We start from the raw sequence: 21,215 nt of genomic DNA, 5'->3' as shown, positions 1-21,215 counted from the left end.
TCCTTCCAATGCACCAAGGCCAGGCGGGTACTCACGTTTCCTCCGTTCTTCCTCTGGCTGAAGAAGGATCCAAATATCAATGATTCTGTCCAATCCAAATGATTTAATCCCCTGAAAAAGTTTTTTGGTGGGATTTTTGTTTTGTTGTTTTTTGTTTTGTTTGTTGTTGCTTTAACAAAACAAAATAAAGCAAATGCAGGGATGGGGTTTTGAAATGAGATGGTTTCTTGGAAATGGATCTTGAGTGACACCCAAAGCACAGGCGGCAAGCAGGAAACTTCATGAAGCCGAAAGCGCGAGGCTGCCACGTGGCCTGAACACTCACAGGGACCACGTTCTAAGTTACGGCTGCTACCTCAAACTCTTCCTATGCTTTTAAAAAGGGCAAGACCTATAGCTGCACACTGCTTTCTCATCAATAAAAAGGCAATTTAAGCACCTTCCAAGAACATAAGACAATTCCAAAGAACACAAATGGCAACTGAATACAAAGTGCTGGGTATGCACATTTACCACTGTTTCTTGTGAGAAAAGAACTACAGGCCCAGCGTGGTGGCTCACGCCTGTAATCCCAGCACTTTGGGAGGCTGAGGCGGGTGGATCACTTGAGGCCAGGAGTTCAAGACCAGCCTGGCCAACATGGTGAAACCCCGTCTCTACCAAAAATACAAAAATTAGCCGGGTGTGATGGCAGGCGCCTATGGTCCCAGCTAGTCAGGAGGCCGAGGCACGAGAATCTCTCAAACTGGGAGGCAGAGGTTACAGCAAACCGAGATCACGCCATTGCACTCCAGCCTGGGTGACAAAGCAAGACTCTGTCTCAAAAAAAAGAAATTACAGAACGTCTCTAGGTCCAGATTATTCTACATTTTAACAGGTCAGCTCCTGGAGGAGACAGCCTGACTGTGCCCTGTTTAGCCCAGATCTTCCAAAAGCATCTGCTGAGCACTGGCTGGGTTCCGGCACTCACACAGCACCAGGCCCCACATAGAAGACAGACATGACCAGGGCCCCACACTCCAAGAGCTTGTCATTTTTAGGGAGGAACACGTAAAACACTCACATAAAACAGCGGGCAAAATAACACAGTTGACATTATAACCCACAACCAGATGTGTGATCACGTGTAATGACACATGGTACAGGTAGTAAGTGGATTTAAGAGAGGTGTAGAGAACCACTTACTTTATATCATGCCAGTGTGTATGATATTCCAAAAATATTACTCTTACAACAATGACCATGGCTAAATTATGTTATATCTACCAGACCAAATATTATAAGGTCATTAAAGTACTAATGAAAAAAAAATGCCTGTGTTGAGTGAAAAACAGCATCCATTTCTATGTACCCTATAATTGCAATTATGCAAAAATACACATCTATAAGGACAAAGACAAAAATAGCAAAAATGAGAATTATTATATGAAATACTGGGATTATGTGTTCTTTTTTTAGGTTCCAAAATTTCTATACCATTATTATATAGTCTTTATAAACAAAAAACTTAAAACACCTTTTGATTATGATTCACTACTATATTCACTGAGTGCCTAATGCATAGTAGGCTCTTGAAAATCTTTCCATAAATGAATGAGTGAATATCTTTTTGTCATATAACTGTGCTTCAGGGTTAAAAATGCTGTAAACATGCCACTGAATCCTTCTAACTCCCTGTGAAACAGGTAAGGCAAGGCATTATTTTATCTGAGATGGAGAGAATGAGGCATACAGAAGTTGTGACTTGCCCCAAGCCACACACGGTTAGTGACCAGTCAGAACTAGAGCCTAGGTGGGTACTCCGCGTGTTGTCAGCTCAGCTGTTCTCACACTAATGACAACACATGACTAGAAAAGCTTCCAGTAACCCGCGGCCTCACTGGCATTGCCAAGGGAAGAAGGGCATTCATGGTTAAAAGAGTGGAAACTAAGGTCCCCAGCCCTTCTTGTGTCTGCCTTTCCAGGAATGTTTCGCTGGCATAATCAGAATGGCCTGGGATAGAGACCAGTCATGGTGCAGCCTGGTGGAAAGAGTCAAAAACCCAAATGCTTTCTTGCATGGTAATCCCAAGGAAGGTGAACATTTCCATTGGGTATGTTCATCTACAACGTTTCTGTGCATGAAGTGGTCAACAGAAATGTACTCTTACCCCAATCAAATGTATCCTTGAAGGGACTTCCCCTTCCGTCACCCGTACAGCCTCATCAAACACGTTGGCGTTGGTCCGGGACAACAAGGCCACTTGCCCCTTTGCGTCACCTCTAATGCCACCTTCAGGGAGAGAGCACAAACTCTATGGCAAATTGAAATAAAGAGGAAAACTTTTGTAATACAAAAGAGAAGAGTAACTAAAAGCCTTACTCTGATGGTTTCCTCCAACCAAAGTCTTTTTCCTGACTCTCTTGCAAACATCCAAGATAGTAGCTCCCACATAAGCTATTTCCACACCAAACCGAAAACTCTGAAAACAACAAGACAGAGGGAGTCAGCAGCCCGCCCTGTGGTGTGTCCGTGCATTTCCATCACTGCTGCCACAGCCTGGCCGGGCCAGACCCTACAAGTTGTTCCTGACCCCCCACACGGAAAGCAAACTTCACAGGCTCACTTTCAAGGTCCTTTACAACTCGGCAGTCTTTATTTTCCATTATTCTCAAAACCAATAGTAAATTTTTCTTTTAAGCAAATCTACCCTTTCCTCCAAATCAAATCTAGTGAAGTCTAAATCATACAAAAGATGAAGATCGGGTAAGGAGGGCTTCTCCCCTTGCCTTTGAGATCCCTCTCCACACTACCTTTAAAACTACTGCCCCACACCAACCAGCCATGGCAGAAGCACTAGCACCTGCACATTGTCTGTGCTGCCCTGCCTCAGCCCACGCTGTTTTCTGTCTGACTTTCATCCACCAAAGTCACTTCCTAACCTTCAAAACTCAGCCCAAGACCCTGCTTCCTTCGCCCCTCCAGCTGGCAAGATATCATTCTTCCCTACACTCGGGGTGTGTATGGCCTTTTTCCACGCACACACAACTTCATGCGCTTTGGTGAATAGCAGTAACAGTCAAACGAAAACTAGACTTTAAACAAACACTACTTTGTTGCTATAAAACTACTCTGAGTGAACCATAACCGAAATTATAACATAAATATCCATGAGTTCATATTAAGATAGATAAATGATTGAATCTTTAAATAGATGGGAGAGAAAAAACAAATCTCCTTTGCAGAAGAATTCCAAATAATTTGGGAAGATTCTCCAACACTTACTCCTTGAGTGTGGACTGCATATAGGGACTTCCTTCCAAAGCATCCAGTAGGGAAAGGATGAAAAAAAGAGGAACTCTACAGGGAAGAAACCTGACAAACACTACGTAAGCCAGGTGGTCGAGGTCAACATCAAGTCATGAACCATGGTGACAGCATGCACCTCAACAGCATGTGATGAAAATGGCGCTTCACCTCTGTGGTCTTCCTCCCAGAACCCAGGACTCTAGCCTAACCATGAGAAAAGACATTAGACAAATCCCAGCACAGGGGCAGCCTACAAATGCCTGACTGGAATTTCTGAAAAGCGTGAAGGTCACATCAGAAATAGGGAAAGTCTGAGCAACTGTCACAGCCAAGAAGAGCCTCATGACAAATGGCTGCATGTAATCTGGGATCCTGGATGGGATCCTGAAGTCACAAAAGACGTTATTTCAAAACTAAGGAAATGCAAATGAACCATGGACTTCAGTCTATAAAAATGTATCAATGTTGGTTCATTATTGTGACAAGTGTTCCACGTTAATATAAGATGATAAGATGTTAGTAATGGGAAACTGAGTACAGGATATATGGGAACTCTCCTCTCGATTTTTCTGTAAATCTGAAACTGTTCTAAAAAAATATTGTCTATTAAAAGAACAAAACACCTCTGCACTGATGCTACCCTAAATCACCACAGTGGCAGGAGCTCAAGGGAAGAGTCACAGAGGCGTCTACGGAACTTTCAATAACATCACAAAACACAGCACAGTTGATACTTTCATCCAAGTGAGACATCTCTTCTAATCAGAAATGAGTTTCTTAAAAGCAGTGGTTCTCGAACTTCTGATCTCAGGATGCTTCACACTTAAAAATCACACTTAAAAAGCCTCCAAAGAGCTTTTATTTACGTGAGCTCTATCTATATTTACCATATTAGAAATTTTAATTCATTTAAAAATAACTATTAAACACTTTTTCTTTTTTTTTTTTAAGAATAGTCTCACTCTGTCGCCCAGGCTGGAGTGCAATGGTGCGATCTCGGCTCACTGCAACCTCCGCCTCCTGGGTTCAAGTGATTCTCCTGCCTCAGCCTCTTGAGTAGCTGAGACTACAGGCGTGAGCCACCATGCCTGGCTAATTTTTGTATTTTTAGTAGAGACAGGGTTTCACCATGTTGGCCAGGCTGGTATTGAACTCCTGACCTCAAGTGATCTGTCTCTCCTGGCCTCCCAAAATACTGGGATTACAGGCATGAGCCACCATGTCCAGCCAAAAGCCTCTTATATGATGACATAAAGAACATATTTTTTGAAACATATTTCCCAGAACAAAAAAAAAATTCAGCAAGAAGAGTGGCACCATGTTCCATTTTTGCAGATCTCTTCAATGCCTGGCATAACAGAAGACTGCTGGCTTCCTGTGTTCACATCTGCATTGTCTGCTGAGATATACTGTCTTGGCTGACACACATGAAGAAAATTCAACCTCACGCAGACATGTGATTGGAAAGGAAGGAGCGCATAATAAACTTTTCGCATAATTAAGGACACTGTGAGTTGTCACGTTCATTATGGGAGAGTTTGCCAAAATTTTAATTTCACTTGAAAGCAAAGATGTTATTTTTGACAACAAACACTGTCAGTTATTTTCCCTGAAGTCGCAGCTTGTTTCACTCGTCTTTGAAAAAGTGCCAAATACATAAGTCTGAACAACCAGCGCTGGTCTAACAACTGTTCTAAGTACAAATGTACAAGGCGGCAGCAGCCATGGGTTCACAGTTCAGCCGCAGCAGCTCTTCCTCAGACGACCGCTGTGCACACACCTCTTATGAAAACAGTCTGACTTGGCAGACCCCTGAGAACCACACTTTGAGAACCACTGCTTAGAAGCAAGGATTTGCCAGATCTGGTGAGCCTGGCATACCACCTTTCACAGGGCCTGGCACGTAAGACACTGAGAGAGAGATGCAATGCCTCCCATGCAGAGTGCGCGCTTACCTGCGTGAGATAGAAGACGTGGGTGTGGGGCACTGTGAACAGGGCGTTGACTGCACCCCGGAAGGTATAGATCTGCTGGTGCGGGTCCCCTACAAAGATTTTCCCACATGGCTGAGACAGAACTATGTTCATGATAGCTGTAACCAATGAGAGGAAAAGTGAGAAACCTTGAGGCCTCCACCCCAGGCAGCAAAAAGAAAAGGACAAAAACACTTCCACGAAGCTAAGCCAGGGCACACTGGACCTCACGGTCGCCTTTTCCTGTAGGACAGGCACACTCCATCAAAAGCAGCCATTTTATAATGGACAAAAGAAACAGTTTCTGGTGCTAGGAATGCAGATTATGTTTCGCCCTGGATGAATTGTTGGAATATAAGAAAACAACACAGGCAAATCTAAAATGAGGCAAAGTGTCTTCTCTAATATTATAGCACTCAAAATTGACCTACAAAGTCAGACTGATAACATTGTCTGTTCTCTCCTAGCCACTTGAGAAATAGACAACACAAGCTTTTCCCTCTCAATGGATGATCTCTTCCCACTGAGCATGAGTCCAAGTCCCTATCGTCTGCGGATCTACAACTTGGTCAACATGTTAAGAACAACCTAAGCAAAACCTATGGTGACAGAGAAATCTGCTTGGGTGAGGGAAAGGGGCAGCTTGAAATCCTAAGGTAAGTAAGAAGATCCTCTTCTTTATCACAAATAAGAATAATCAACTTAGTTCACACAGGTGTCCTCTTACATAATCATGGCGCTGTTTCTACGTATTTGACACTACTGATGTCCTGAACAGTGTATCACCTGGTGTGCAGTCCTGGGCCTCATCCACAAAGATGGCATCAAAAGAGGCCAGCAAAGGCTTGCTCAGCTGCCAGAGTTTCAAGTAGCCTAAAATAAGGAGAGACGCAGGAGTTGTAACGCCAGGAAGGCGGTCCCGTTTGCTAGTCCCCGCCATCCGGTAGCCGCCTACCGTCATGAGTCATCTGGTACGCCTCTTCTGTGCACTCCCCCAGCTTCCGCATGTTATCCCAGAGGCGGCTTGCTTCAAGGACACCATTCTAGGAAGTAAAGCATATGGTAACCCAGAGTTTGAGACCCCGGCAAAGGCAGCACCCTGCGGTCACACTTTCAACTCCCATACAGCAGTGGAGCCAGGGCATCCTCACAGAAGGGTGACCGCAGGCACCTCCCTAACCTCCTGGGTCTCCAGTGCTGAGACAGGAAGCAGCCGGGCCGTGCCATGCCCGTGACAGGACAGAGATCATAACAGTTAGGTGAACCAGAAAAGGCCAAATTGTTCTTCTAGATTTATGACTGATTCTTAATTCACAAAAACAATGGCAAATGATTGAAAAGACTTGATGAAAAAAAGCAACAGACTTTCCCACTAGCAAAATCTATTCCATAGAACCAATAACCCAAGAAAATCAGGAGAGATTCCAGCCTTCAGTTAAGATCAGATTTGAGGTCCAGGAGCCCCAGTGACAAGCTCTTATAAACTGAGGCGAGTCATTCCATGTCTGCCTTCTCTGTTAAATGGGAGGACTATTCCGAGGCTTAAGTGAGATGGTCACCAGTGTCCTTCACAGGAGAAAATACCCAACAATTCACAGCCATCACCATGGGCCTACAGCCTCGCCCTCCCACCTTCAACCTCCTATGACCAGGTCTGAAGAAATGAAAGAAGAAATAATGCTGTCCCACACTCCCTGTTTGCCCATCCTCAGATCCCTAACACTTCCCCTGTTCCCCCATCCTCAGACCCCTAACACTTCCCCTGTTCCCCCATCCTCAGATCCCTAACACTTCCCGTTTCCCCATCCTTAGATCCCTAACATTTCTCATTTCCCCATCCTCAGATCCCTAACATTTCCCGTTTCCCCATCCTCAGATCCCTAACACGTCCTTTTTCCCCATCCTCAGACCCCTAACACTTCCCGTTTCCCCATCCTCAGATCCCTAACATTTCTCATTTCCCCATCCTCAGATCCCTAACATTTCCCGTTTCCCCATCCTCAGATCCCTAACACGTCCTTTTTCCCCATCCTCAGACCCCTAACACTTCCCGTTTCCCCATCCTCAGATCCCTAACACTTCAGACACTTAGACACTCACCAGTTTTTCACTCTGCTCAACCATGACTCTCTGTCCTTGGCTGTTCTTACACCAAATAGGCACGTGATCAATGGTCAGCTCTTCGTCAGCCGAGGCAAAGAAGTTTTCTAGAGTCTTACACACGAGCTTGGCTCTTATGAATCCACCCTTCCCTTCAGCAAGGACGGAGTTGACCATGAAGGGTGTTAACTTGAAGAGATTCAACTTCTTCTTTGACTGGTACCTGCAATACCCATCCCAAATGAACAGCACGTGGCTCTCCTGGCTCGGTGCTATTGAACGTCCCCTCCATTCTCTCTAACATCACCAGGAGGTAGCTTCAAGTGCCACACACAGGCAAGACCAAATGTTTTAAAGCGAGAAAGTTCTGCATGGTCCATGTCTGACTGGAAACGGCTTTCAGGACTCACATGTACCAACCCAGAATAGGAACCAGCTTTCGGCAGACACTGCTATTCCACCATGAAGCTGGGCTCCAGAAGGTCCCCGGAGGGACACTCAGAGTTCCCTGATGCCTCTACATCCAGGAGACCTGGGGCAAGTGTGCCTCGGCTGAGTCTTCCTCACTCCCTTCCAAGAAAAGCCTACAACTGATCAGGATTTGTGAGATTCTGAACTTTAAGCAAGTCATTTTGACTTTCTGTGCCTCACTTCCATGAGAACACCCCTCTCAGCAAGACGGCATTATATGTGAACGATATGTTGCTACAGGATAAAAGTACAAATGGCTAAACCTATGTATTTGTTTCCTGCCTGTAAGTGGAGAGAACAGCACTACACTCCTCGGGGTCACTGTGGTGTAAGCTCACATGTGATGGTCACGGGAAAACAGTTAAGACGCGACCCTGTCAGCAGCAGCAGTGCCACTAGGGACAGCAGTACTCACTTCCGCCCTACGTGCCCATAGGCCAGTACTCACTTCCGCCCTACGTGCCCATAGGCCAGTACTCACTTCCGCCCTACGTGCCCATAGGCCAGTACTCACTTCCGCCCTACGTGCCCATAGGCCAGTACTCACTTCCGCCCTACGTGCCCATAGGCCAGTACTCACTTCCGCCCTACGTGCCCATAGGCCATGGAATGGAAGGTTTTGCAGATGACGTTGCTGGGGAAGACGCGTTCGGCCTGCTTTGCGATGCTCTTGTTGAATGTCACATACAGAAACCTGCTCTGAGACCACTTCTCTGCGTACTTGACCAGGGTTGAGGTCTTCCCAGTGCCTGGGGAAGCCAGGAGGAAAGGAGGTGACCCTCTGACCAGACAAGACATGCCCAAGGATCCCCAATCAGGCCTTGTCCAGGCTTATCACACCTCTGTCTTGAGAGCAGGACAGTGACAAGTTTTTCAGTGCTGATAAAAGTAGTGCCACAAAAAGAGTATCAGATTCGAAGCCAGGTGAAGGTGGGCTGGGATCTCAGCTCGGGCAGGCTCCAGCCGAGGGGCAAAGGACAGGCAGACCCCTTGACCTCATGAGCTTCAGTTTGCTTCTCAGAAATAAGTGGGTATCCCTTAGAGGTAGGGTTCCCAAGGGCAAAAAGGACCCCTCAGGACAGGAGGGGAGGGTTAGGGAGGGGGAAGGCATGTCTCTGGAGAGAGACAGGTCCAGCTTTGAATTCCACCTCCACCACGTATCCACTTATCCAACTCAGGGCAAGGCTGTCTGTGCTTCAGTTTCTTCCTCTATAAAACAAGAATAACTAAGCAACCTTACGGAATGCTATCAGGATCAGCACATGCCAGGCATACTGAGGCATTTAATACATTGTTGTTGTTAGCAAGGTATTTAGCCACAAAAGGAGCAGGAAGGGATTACAGGCAGAAAAAAAAAAAAAATAGCAAATAACATGAGCAAAAGCTGTGATGAAAGAATAACCAAGTACTTCAGGAGGTTGTAAGTGGATCGGCGTGGCTGACTGAGGCAGGATAATTGTAGACAATATATTTATGAATGTAAGTTAAAACCAAATCTAAGGCAGGCCCTCTAGACATCACCCTACAAAACTGGGGAGCTCCTGAAACCCTGGGCTGGGGATTAACATGCCCTCCCTCTCCAGAAGCAATCAGTGCCTGAGCAAACATCACAATGCTGGGGGCATCTACACCACCAACTAACTGCTGTGAACTACCCGTCTCAACAGGAATTCTGTGGATGTTCATGGAGTGGTCCGGGGAAGCAAGTATTCCTTGGCCAATTGCTTTTGAGACTGATTATTTGATCTGTTATCGAATTATTAGTTGGATGACAGATCAGAGCAAAGATGCCCTGGCGGGTAGTGGGAAGGAGATGTAGAAAGAAAAGGCAGAAAACCACCACCTCGTGAACCTGATGTGGGCTCCCTTACCGGCAAAGGCCATAATTTTCACCACCTGGAGAGGTTCCATCTTGTGATTCAGAATCAGCTGTTGTTCATGTGTAAGTTGGATGGTTTTCTTGCTATAATCATTACAAAAGAGAAATAAGAAAAACAGAAAGACGTGAAAAGTTCAGGGGATAGGCTGTCCAAAAACCAAACAGACAAACTGGATAAACAAAAGCTGACCAAAAAAAAAGGCCTCCCCTTACGAGAATAAAAATGTTCTAAAGCTAGATTATGACACGCTGACGCACAGCTCAGGCAATTTCACTGAATTACACTCTTAGGATGGGTGAATTTTACACAATGCACATTATGCCTCAATGACGTTGCTAAAGTGAAGCAAAACATCTCCCTCCTTAAGTATGAGGAAGAGTCAAGGACAGAAGACAACACACACACTGACCCACATATACACATACCCTGGCCAGACAGATGGCTCCTCTTTAACTTTTGTGGCCTGAGTGCAGGAATTCTCCTGAAGATATAGGCAATAGAAAATGTTGTAGTGAATCCTACCAGAAAAAAAAGTAGATTTAGAAAGTTTCAAATTCAAGTCACAATCTGTATCTTATTTTTCCTCAGACAGATTTAAACTCCTTCCCATTTCTAAAAAGAAAATACCTACCACCATTTAATAGAAAAAAGAAAAGGATTTAAATATATCTATGGCTGGCAAAGCATTCTCAGATAACAGAGTCCTGGGAAAGGTGTAGTTTCTGTGTATATCACCAAGAGGAGGAAGAGACCAGGACGGGCTCTTCAGGGAATGAGGGGCACCAGCCGTGACTTTAAGAGACAAACAACCAGAAAAGCTGTAAGGACCAGTGGAAGGCACAGGGAAACACTGCTCCTAGCACTGAGACTTTTGTTTGAATGATACTTACTACACCTGCGGATAAAACACCAGCCTCTTTCTGAGCCTTGGTGGCTCCACTGTCTACTTCTTATGACATGATATTGCTTTAGAAGCATGAACACATTCTATCTTTTAAGGTTCCAAGAAAAGGGACTACACTATGGATAACAAGATCTGACTACTAAGGACCTGAAAACGGCAGGCTCCAAGTAACCAAGAGGGACCAAAGATGACAAAGTTCAATCAGCAGAGGCACAGGACATTGTCAGACTCGTCAGACTCAGCTGGCACACACCATTCCAAAGCCTCTCCAAGTCTCCCCTCAACTGTGGGGGAGACCAGGGGGTGAGCTTGGACTCGCTCCAACAATTGAGTGCACTGCTCCCCAACCCCAGAATGAGAAGAGCCCATCTCCAAGCCTCGATCTCTCCAATGCAACAAATACCTTTAATAATCCAACATTTCAGATGTGATTATATTATCTCCCAGAAAAAACAGGAAGAAACATAAAAACACAACAAAAATCAACATACATACTGCCATGGACTGAAGTGTGTCCCTTGAAATTCCTGTGCTGAAGCGCTGCCCCAATGTGGTGTGTGGAATAATGAAATTCCTGTGTTGAAGCGCTACCCCAATGTGGTGTATGGAATAAGGAAGTAGTTAATGTTAGGTGAGAGTACAAGGGCAGGGCCCTGATCCAGAGGGATTGGGGTCCTCCTAAGAGGAGACGCCAGTGTTCTCTCCACCCTGTGGGGATGCGGCAAGAAGGCAGCCATCAGCAAACTCTTGGACATTTCTGGGGAATCCTGTCCCCTCCTGGTACCTTGCCACTGATGCCTGGGCACCACTCACTCCCCTGGTGCCACCAGCCACCTTCCTCTCGGGGCTTGCAACTTCTAGGGGCCAGTCTCCCTGGAGAAGGGACCCCCCTCCCCTGGCCCCCCCCCCACGGTTTCTGCTTCTCCAGGATGGCTGCACAGTAGATCTACCTGTCCCCATCACTCCAGCTCAGGGACAAGGCCCTCCCCAGCTGCCCAGCACACCCTGAGTTTTATTCTACATTTTTTTTTTAGACAGAGCCTCACTCTGTCGCCCAGGCTGGAGTACAGTGGCATGATCTCAGCTCACTGCAGCCTCTGCATCCTGGGTTCAAGTAATTTTTGTGCCTCAGCCTCCCAAGGAGCTGGGATTAGAGACATGCACCACCAAAAATTTCCGGCTAATTTTTGTATTTTTCATAGAGATGGGGTTTCTCCTTGTTGGCCAGGCTGGTCTCCAGCTCCTGGCCTCAAGCCAACTGCCTGCCTCGCCTCCCAAAGTGCTGGATTACAGGTGTGAGCCACCAAGCCTGGCCTTATTCTACCTTCTAATCGGGGCCTGTAAGATCCGTCAACTGCCCCTGTCCGTCCTTCACAATCTTGTGTTCCCTCCCACCCTTGCCGCACTGCACTTTTTCTCTTCCTCACATGTCCCAAATTCATTCCCATCTTCAGGCCCTTAAGCCATCTATACCTTCTCTGAACTGCTCTCCCCACAGTTGTGAAACGGCGGCTCCTCCTCCACACTCAGGTTTCACTCAGACACTACCTGCTCAGAGAAGCTTTTTCCACCCTTCTAAAGCAGCATTCCCCCCATAGCTCTCTGTTCTATTTTCTCTGCAATGCTCATTACTCACTAAAATGCCATTTCACACATTTACTTACATAGGACCTGTCTTCCCTCACTAGATCAGGAATCTCCTCTAACTCCTCTAAGCCTGTCACAGTGGGCCGGCTCGTGGACAACTATTGGACATGCACAGGTGTTCAGTGTTTGTCAAATGCACACAATCCCCCAGGCACTCTCCACCCTGCCGAGGAAACCATTGGGGCTCCTGTGAATCAGCAGCCCACAAGCGATAGCCTCTCCCACATGGAGGATAAAGTGGACGAGTCTTTTCCATCCCACAAGTGGGATACGGAGGAAGCAGAGCCTAACATTTTCCTAGGGAAGCGAGGACATGGGTGAATAAGGAAGACTTCTCTTGGCGAGGGGCTTCCCCTAAGGCTGCAGGACCCATGATGGTAAAATCGGCCTTGGTGGTATCTCTCAGCCGCCCAGCACTGCACGTTCATCAGGAGCTCTTACCAGCCTTTCCACATCAAACTCTCAACCCCTGGCTCCTACAGAAGACGACACTGAGATGGAGCAGGTGGGTGGGTCCCACAGCCTGCCAGGTGCTAACACTGCTAAGTGGCAGGGCTGGACCTGCTGCCGCATCTGGAACTATCCTGTTATCACAGCATCCCCTCCCCTCCTCTCGGGGCATTACCTATTGCTGATGTTAATCCCCTTCTCCCTCATGGCGTAGAGAAGCACGGCTATGCAGTACAGGGTCTCAGTGACATCTGGCATGGTCACCGTGGAGCTGGGTTTCCGGAGGCAGAAGAGCAGTCGCTGGATGTCATTCACACTGCTGGAGAGGAGCACCACAGCCGCCACCAGGGCCCAGACGTTGACACCCTGCAAGCCAGGTGCACAGGGAGGGAGGGACAGCCCACAGGCCATGGTTAATATGAATCACAGCAGGAAGGAGTCAGGAAAGCCGAGCCGGGGGTCCAGCTGCTGGCTACAGACTGTCTGGACTGAATCCAAACTTTCCAAGTGGTATTTGGGAAACAGGGGAGCCCTTTGTTTGCCCCGGACTCCTTCTCATCACTTTTGGATTTGAGATCTTAGTTTTCTTTAATATAACATGGATGAAGCATCTAACATAGAACCTTGGATAGAGAGACAGTCTAAAAATATGAGCTCCCTGTCATCTCCCCACCCTACTCTCCAGGCCACGCGGGCTCTCAGGCCCATATGTGCTTGGCAGGGCCAGAGCAAAACAGCCAGCAGGGGGCGCCCACCCAAGAGGCATGAGAGACGCACACACAGGAGAGGGCCGCGCGCAGGCTTTGGGGGAAATAAAATCTGGCAGTTCTCCAGCATGACAGTGTTAACCTGCTATTTGTTATTAGTAATAACTGTTCATGGTAAGTTAAATAAATATGAAATTATGGAAAGTTTATTTTGTGAAGACAGCATGCTCCTCTTAGCAATGTCTCCGTAAATGTTCACTTACAAAGAAACAGTCAATAGTAGACACAGACCTTCAACTTTTTTTTCTTTTTTTTTTGAGACGAAGTCTCACTCTGTTACACAGCCTGGAGTGCAGTGGCATGATCTCAGCTCACTGCAACCTCTGCTCGCCAGGTTCAAGCAATTTTCTTGTCTCAGCCTCCAGAGTAGCCAGGACTACAGGCACATGCCACCATGCTCGGCTAATTTTTGTACTTTTGGTAGAGACAGGGATTCACCATGTTGGCCAGGCTGGTCTCGAACTCCTGACCTCAGGTGATCCACCCACCTTGGCCTCACAAAGTGCTGGGATAACAGGCGTGAGCCACCACACCCAGCCTTTACCATTCTTAAGTTACTACACGTCTCTGTGTTAAAGAACGCATTCCAAGAAAGGAACGTCCCATCCCCTCTCACTTCAACCATCCTGTGAAAGAAGACCCACTCCACCACCATCAGCAATCATCTTCTTCAAGAGAAAGAGAAATGCAGTTGCCTGGGTTCCCAGCCCTCTGTGGCCAGCAAAACACACGCAGAGGTTTCACGTAGCTTCGAAGATAAAATCTGGGAACCCCTGAACTGGAAAAGGAGCAACAGGGCTGAGATTCAAGGAGACTGAGGGTTATTTCCAGCTTCTCATTACCTCATTGTGTGACTATAGCAAGACCCTTAATTTTTCTGTCCCTTTCAAATAAGCCAACTTGTCAATAATGGGGTGGGCTATCTTGTAAAGAAATCCTATTATTAAAAGCGCTCACAGGCTAGATGACCACTTTTCAGAAATATTTCAGAGAGGATTCCTCAACCAAATGGGAAATCAGACTAAATGATTTTTTAAAATTTCCTCTAAATCTAAGGCTCTATAATTATATGGCCTTTTATTTCTCCATTGGGGACAATGACAACATGAATGCTTCAAAGCATTCAGAGATTAAATACAGATATTAAAAATAAATATAAAGTCATCCTCAATTGAACTGAATCACCAGTACACTTTCCTCCAGTGAAATAACATGCCGCCTTCTCCCGCAGCCTCCAGACCTACCCCGGCAGCAGCATAGAGGTCGGGGAGGTGTTGCCGCACACACGCCTGAGCCTCGGGGAGGAGGGGGTGGTCCCTCAGACTCCACAGCACCCTCTCGGGATCCACACTCGGGGAGCACTTAGTGGTGGCTGTGTATCTGTAAGATATTCACAGGAGAGGCCATGAGTAGGGTGACCATAAGCACTGATGTACAAGGAAGACTTCAAAGATGGCTTCCTTACAGCACAGGCAAAGCTCACCGTATGAGGTTCAGCACACACAGGTCTGACTCCTTTTCTATGCCACAGTTAGACAGGATGCCGTCCACTTTGCTGACAGCTTGTTCTTCATTCATCAGGTATCGATGGTACAGCTTCTTCCAAGGAATGAACTATGTAGTTAAAAAACAAACAAAATAACATGAGGCAAAGGTCATTAGAAAGCAGATTAATGAGGTGGGCAGATCACCTGAGGTCAGGAGTTCGAGACCAGCCTGGCCAACAAGGCGAAGCCCCGTCCCTACTGAAAAAAAATACAAAAATTAGCCAGGCATGGTGGCACACGCCTGTAGTCCCAGCTACTCAGGAAGCTGAGGCAGGAGAATCACTTGAACCCGAGAGGCAGAGGTTGCAGTGAGCCAAGATCAAGCCATTGCAGTGCACACTAGCCTGGGTGACAGAGTGAGACTCCATCTCAAAAAAAAAAAAAAAAAAAGAAAGAGAAAAGCAGATTAAGCCACAAACACATAGATAACCTTTCACCAATGAAAAGCAATCACAGCTCACAATTCAAAAGCCAGGAAAATCCGGCAGAAATGTTACACAAATTTTTTTGGAAACTAGGAGAACTGGGTCTTGGTCTTGGTTCTAACACTAACTTGTTATAGTTATAGAATCTGGGAAAAACTACAGCTACAGTTTCCCTATCTGAAACATTAGTACACATAACTCAGGGTTTCAATGGGAACAAAATAATATGAGAGCTGTGGCTATACTAATACCAGACAAAACAGACTTTAAGTCAATTTTGTCTGTTAAATACTGTTATAAGAGACAAAGGACATAACGATAAAAAGGTCAATTCACCAAGAAGATATAATAACTATAAATATATATGCACCAAACATTAGAGCTCCTAAATATAGGAAACAACCCCTGACAGAACTGAAGGTAGAAACCAACAGCAACACAATAATAGAAGGGGATTTCAACACTGCTATTTCAATGATGGATGGAACAACCAGACAGAAGATAAATAAGGAAACACAGGATCTGAACAACACTATGGACTAAGTGGGCTGAACGAACATATACAGAATACTCCATCCAACAATAGCAAAATATACATTCCTCTCAAGGGCACATGAAACATTCTCCAGGACAGAATGTTAGGCCACAAAACAAGTTTCAACAAACTTAAAAACCACTTAAGTTATTATACGAAGTATCTTTTTAAATCACAATGGAACGTAACCAGAAATCAGCAGTAGAAGGAAAACTGAAAAATCCACAAATACATGGATATTAAACAACATACCCTTGGCCAGGCACAGTGGTTTACGCCTGTAATCCCTGCACTTTGGGAAGCTGAGACAGGCGGATCACTTGAGGCCAGGAGTTTGAGACCATCCTGGATTACAAGGTGAAACCCTATCGCTCCTAAAAATACAAAAGTTAGCCAGGCAATGGTGGCACATGTCTGTAATCCCAGCTACTTGGGAGGCTGAGGCACAAGAATCACTTGAACTCCGGAGGTGGAAGTTGCAGTGAGCCAAAATTGAGCCACTGCACTCCAGCCTGGGTGACAGAGCGAGACTCTGTCCCAAAAAAAAAAAAAAAGAAAAAAACAACAACAGCAACAAAAAACACATTCTTAAAACAACCAATGGGTCAAAGAAGAAATCACAAAGAAAATCAGAAAATATCTTGAGACAAATGAAAATGAAAACATAACATACCAAAACTTATGAAATGCAATGAATGTTGTTGTGCTGTTTTAAGAGAGAGGTTTATAGCTATAAATGCTTACATTAAAACAAACAAACAAATAAAAAAACGGGCCGGATGTGGTGGCTCACGCCTGTAATCCCAGCACTTGGGAGGCCGATAGCAGGCAGATCACTTGAAGTTAGGAGTTTCAGAGACCAGCCTGGCCAACATGGTAAAACCCCATCTCTACTGAAAATACAAAAATTAGCCCAGTGTGGTGGCGCACGCCTGTAATCCCAGCTACTGGGGAGGCTGAGGCAGGAGAATCACTTGAACCTGGGAGGCAGAGGTTGCAGTGAGTTGAGATCGTGCCACTGCACTCCAGTATGGGCAACAGTGGGAAACTCTGTCTCAAAAAAAAAAAAGAAGTCAAGGGACATATGAGGAACCCTCCAGGTGGGGAAGGTGGGAGGATGAGAGCAACCCAGGGAGGGGAAAGAATGTGCAGTCTGTGGTCAGGGCACAGCAGATGAGCTGTAGACAGAACACAGCGAAGCTGTGTTGAGTGGAAGCGGGCAAAGAGGCTAGAGTCATAGGGTGGGGCAGACACGGAAGGCCTTAAATGCCTCTAAGGAATTTGAATGTCTTCTGAAGGCAAATGGAAACCATTTCTGAAAAGATCCTCTGATTAGAAGCGTGCATTAAGCAAAGTTACATGCTTTTAGAGGAAACATCTCCTGACTCCAGCACTCACTCACCAGTGGGTCACTGATGATCTCCCTCCACAGGTGGCACACCAAGCTCAGGTTCCAATAGAGGTCTTCCACCGGGAGGAAGGCAAACACGTGCCTCAGGACCTCACTAGGCAGGCTGCAAATGTGGCTCGGTGCTTCCTGGCAGGGCAAGGTCCCAAGAAGCCCATAGTATGAGTCAGGAACGAGATCAGGACCCATGTCCCCAGCATCTTGGTCGGTTTCTCCAGACTCTGCAGAGAGCCGAGACATACTGTCCTCTGCTTCTTGCCTGGCCTCCCTAGGCCTTGTGCATGGCACAGACAAATGGTGCCGCAGAGCTTTCTTAGAAACTCCATCCCACTGGCTGGTCCCGGTAGCCTGGTTACTCTCTTCCTCAGAGGACCGAGACCGCTTCCTGGAGGGCGGGGCAGACCCTGATGAGCCCAGCCATGCTTCTCCACTGCCTTCCTGAGGCAGTGCACAGCTGCTCTCTGCAGGAAAGATCATGTCACCCTCAGAGTCCTGACAGCTGTCCTGGCCAACAGAATTGCTTTTGGCCATGTCATTGGTGCACGGCCACTTGCCTGCTAGGAAGAACTCAGGGATGCATCTTTGACGTCCCTGACCTGTAGAGAGAACCCAAACAGGATGGACAAGAAATGAACGATGACTGTTGACCAGTTGTTAATCTAAATAAGACACACTAATTTTTAATTATCTATGCTAATAGAGGAAAGAGATAAAAACACATTTATGGGCCAGCTGATTATATAAATAACTAATCCAAACAATATTTATATTTGGCTCTATCATATAACCAGACACACATTTGCAAAGAGACAGAGACCAGTCTTCGCACGGTGTGATGGCCAACAATACTCCCTGCAGTAAATACAAGTACAGAGAAACAGGCTGCACAGGGAACATCTGAATGGACAGACAAAAAGGAGGTGACTGCTCACAACCACACTGTCACTAAGAAAGTGCCCCGCTCCCACTCACTCTACAACAGGAAGCCTACATGTGCTTAAGCAGAAATTCACATGCTCGGGGTTATCAGGATTCTGAAAATCTCACTCTTCTCATTTGACAGTGCTAAAACTTTTATTTCTTTTTTATTTATGTATTTATTTATTTATTTTTGAGATGGAATCCCACTCTGTCACCCAGGCTGGAGTGCAGTAGTGTGATCTTGGCTCACTGCAACCACCGCCTCCCAGGTTCAAGCGATTCTCCTGCCTCAGCCTCCCAAGTAGCTGACACTACAGGCATACGCCACCACGCCTGGCTAATTTTTGTATTTTAGTAGAGACGGGGTTTTGCTGTATTAGCCAGGCTGGCCTAGAACTCCTGACCTCAAGTAATCCACTCACCTCGGCCTCCCAAAGTGCTGGGATTACAGGCGTGAGCCACTGTGCCCAGCTTTTATTTGTATTTCTTCCTGTGAAGGTGACACATTAATTTATTTTAAAATAAAAAGGCGGGACTCAGAATTCTCTTTATAGTGTTAGAATGGTACCTAATCTCTTCTACATGTTTGTTCATTGAGCATTTACTAAGCACCAATGATTCTGAGACAAATGTAAAGTGAAAAACCTCACAGACTTTTCAGGAACATAGGGAACATTTTCAAACTCCTAAAAATTATTTTTAAATGCCAAAGAAGTAAACACTTTATCAATAATACATAGTTCCTTTCTAAATGGCTGTAACCAAAATATTCACTTTGGAAGAGAATAGACTGAAACTCGGTTTAGCCTTTAATAAAATTTATGAAACTGAAACATACTTTTCTATATTGGTAAAAAAAAAAAAAAAAAACCAATTTAACTGTTAACTGTTTCTTGGGCAATCTGATAGAAACCCAGAGTTTTGACATCACTATTACTATAGGTTAAATCCATATGATCAGGGTTAAATCCCAGTATTTTCTTTTTTAAAAAATATTATTATTACTATTTTAAATAGAGACAGGGTCTCATTATGTTGTCCAGGCTGGTCTGGCACTTCTGGGCTCAAGGAGTTCTCCCACTTCAACCTCCCGAAGTGCTGGGATTACAAATACGGTGGGAGCTACTGCTCCCAGCCCAATCCTGGTCTCTCTCAACTGCTGAATGCAGTCACACCCACAGTCACTGAGACCTTACCACCTGGTCAGGGCCACCTCACAAGCCCGTCAGTAAAGAACTCAAAATAGAGAAGAAACAGACTTCTATATATGAAACAAACGCAGTATCAGACAGGATATAAGTAAGTTTCAAACTGCCTCATACAGTTGGTTATAGTAGTTCCCACAGTAGGAAACATACAATAGTTAAAGACAACCAGGCTGGGAGAGGTGGCTCGCACCTGTAATCCTGGCAGTTTGAGAGGCGGAAGCAGGTGGGTCTCTTGAGCCCAGGAGTTTGAGACCAGCCTGGGCAACACAGCAAAACCCTGTCTCTACAAAAAAATACAAAAATTAGCTGGGCATGGTGGCACGCGCCTGTAAGTTCCAGCTACTTGGGAGGCTGAGGTGGGAGGCAGAGGCTGCAGTGAGCTGAAATGGTGCCACTGCACTCCTGGATGACAGAGAAAGACCCTGCCTCAAAAAAAAAAAAAAAAAAAAAAAGACAACCAGATAATATTTGAGTTTAATTCTGAAATTAGTTGTATCAAAGGGAAATAAGGCAATCTAGATTTATTAACTAAAGTGGGAATTCATTTGGTACATAGGGGGGACATTCCAGTTGATTTAGCACAGATAAAATCTGAAGTCAAGGAGCAGGGTTACTGTAGTAGTCCAGATACTAGGTGACAAAGAGCTCAGGATGAAGGAACATTTTGGAGGAAAAATAATGACACATGGACCTAGTGACAGATTGGACAGAGAAGACAAATGAAGAGTCAACTAATCTCAGTGTTTCTGGATTGGAGTAAGAGTGACACTGGCCCGTGTCTTCTATCACTTTATAATTACACAAGCTAGTAGGATTCATTCCATCACACTTGTCCGCAGCTTTTATGAACTAAGATAATAGGATAGAATTTTCATGGAAAACTCAGCGGGGCACGGTGGCTCACACCTGTAATCCCAGCACTTTGGGAGGCCGAGGCGGGTGGATCACCTGAGGTCAGGAGCTGAAGACCAGCCTGACCAACATGGAGAAACCCCATCTCTACTAAAAAAACAAAATTAGCTGGGGATGGTGGCACGCACCTGCAATCCCAGCTACTCAGGAGGCTGAGGCAGGAGAATCACTTGAACCCAGAAGGCAGAGGTTGCAGTGAGCCGAGATTGCGCCATTGCGCTCCAGCCTGGGCAACAAGAGTGAAACTCCGTCTCAAAAAAAAAATTTTTTCATGGAAAACTCACAATAAAAAAAATGTCAAGCTATTGCATGAAAACTACAAAGTCACAGCAGCAACATTTACAAATACTTTTAAACTAGGAGATATTCAAAGGACCCACACACTACAGGTTTTGAAATGCAAGAGTTTTAGAGGAGACATACCCCTACTCCCTCTTTTTGTTCTGGGTTTAGGATAGAGACCATGGTTCGGATCTCTGTTTGTCCATCTTTGACCGAAGGGCTGGGTCACAGCCAAGTGACTCCGAGCCAAATGCTGGCAGTCGATGGCAGTAAGATGCTTCCGCTTAAACCGTCTCACTGTTTCGTACCAGCAGGTAGAAGAAAGGGGATATTCATTAGTTATCGCTGATTCTACAAGCTAGCCACCACATTTTACTGAAGTTTCTGCATAGTGACACAATTTTGTCAACACCCCAGCCAACCCTTCCCCCCTCCCCTTGCCCACCAACTCTGTCCTTTCAGTTTCTTAGCATTTTTCTTCCTTAGAATTGAAGAA

The 21,215-nt window shown here is 45.7% G+C and overlaps 1 protein-coding gene across 13 annotated transcripts in view; it reads right to left on the bottom strand.

The window, feature by feature from the left end:
* The window catches only part of FBH1 (F-box DNA helicase 1), a 49,625-nt gene that overhangs the window by 13,860 nt on the left and 14,550 nt on the right, over nucleotides 1–21,215 (bottom strand). For 5 of the 13 annotated variants that reach the window (XM_063669508.1, XM_054503244.2, XM_054503247.2 and 2 more), the window contains exons 2-16: nucleotides 20,861–21,016; nucleotides 17,391–17,992; nucleotides 14,965–15,095; nucleotides 14,726–14,861; nucleotides 12,890–13,080; nucleotides 10,139–10,231; nucleotides 9,705–9,796; nucleotides 8,414–8,582; nucleotides 7,363–7,585; nucleotides 6,218–6,305; nucleotides 6,049–6,135; nucleotides 5,245–5,381; nucleotides 2,363–2,462; nucleotides 2,151–2,272; nucleotides 36–111 (exon numbers count right to left, since the gene is read on the bottom strand). In XM_063669508.1, coding sequence (XP_063525578.1) covers nucleotides 36–111; nucleotides 2,151–2,272; nucleotides 2,363–2,462; nucleotides 5,245–5,381; nucleotides 6,049–6,135; nucleotides 6,218–6,305; nucleotides 7,363–7,585; nucleotides 8,414–8,582; nucleotides 9,705–9,796; nucleotides 10,139–10,231; nucleotides 12,890–13,080; nucleotides 14,726–14,861; nucleotides 14,965–15,095; nucleotides 17,391–17,927 — 2,182 coding nt within the window. In that variant the 5' untranslated portion in view covers nucleotides 17,928–17,992; nucleotides 20,861–21,016. Of the gene's footprint in view, nucleotides 1–35; nucleotides 112–2,150; nucleotides 2,295–2,362; nucleotides 2,463–5,244; nucleotides 5,382–6,048; nucleotides 6,136–6,217; nucleotides 6,306–7,362; nucleotides 7,586–8,413; nucleotides 8,583–9,704; nucleotides 9,797–10,138; nucleotides 10,232–12,889; nucleotides 13,081–14,725; nucleotides 14,862–14,964; nucleotides 15,096–17,390; nucleotides 17,993–20,860; nucleotides 21,017–21,215 lie in introns of all 13 variants that reach the window. The other 8 variants (XM_054503248.2, XM_063669504.1, XM_054503243.2 and 5 more) reach the window with 3 other exon arrangements.

The sequence above is a fragment of the Pongo pygmaeus genome, chromosome 8, assembly GCF_028885625.2.
Source record: "Pongo pygmaeus isolate AG05252 chromosome 8, NHGRI_mPonPyg2-v2.0_pri, whole genome shotgun sequence".
NCBI classification, from domain to species: Eukaryota; Metazoa; Chordata; class Mammalia; order Primates; family Hominidae; genus Pongo; species Pongo pygmaeus.
This window is presented reverse-complemented; position numbering and strand designations above follow the sequence as displayed.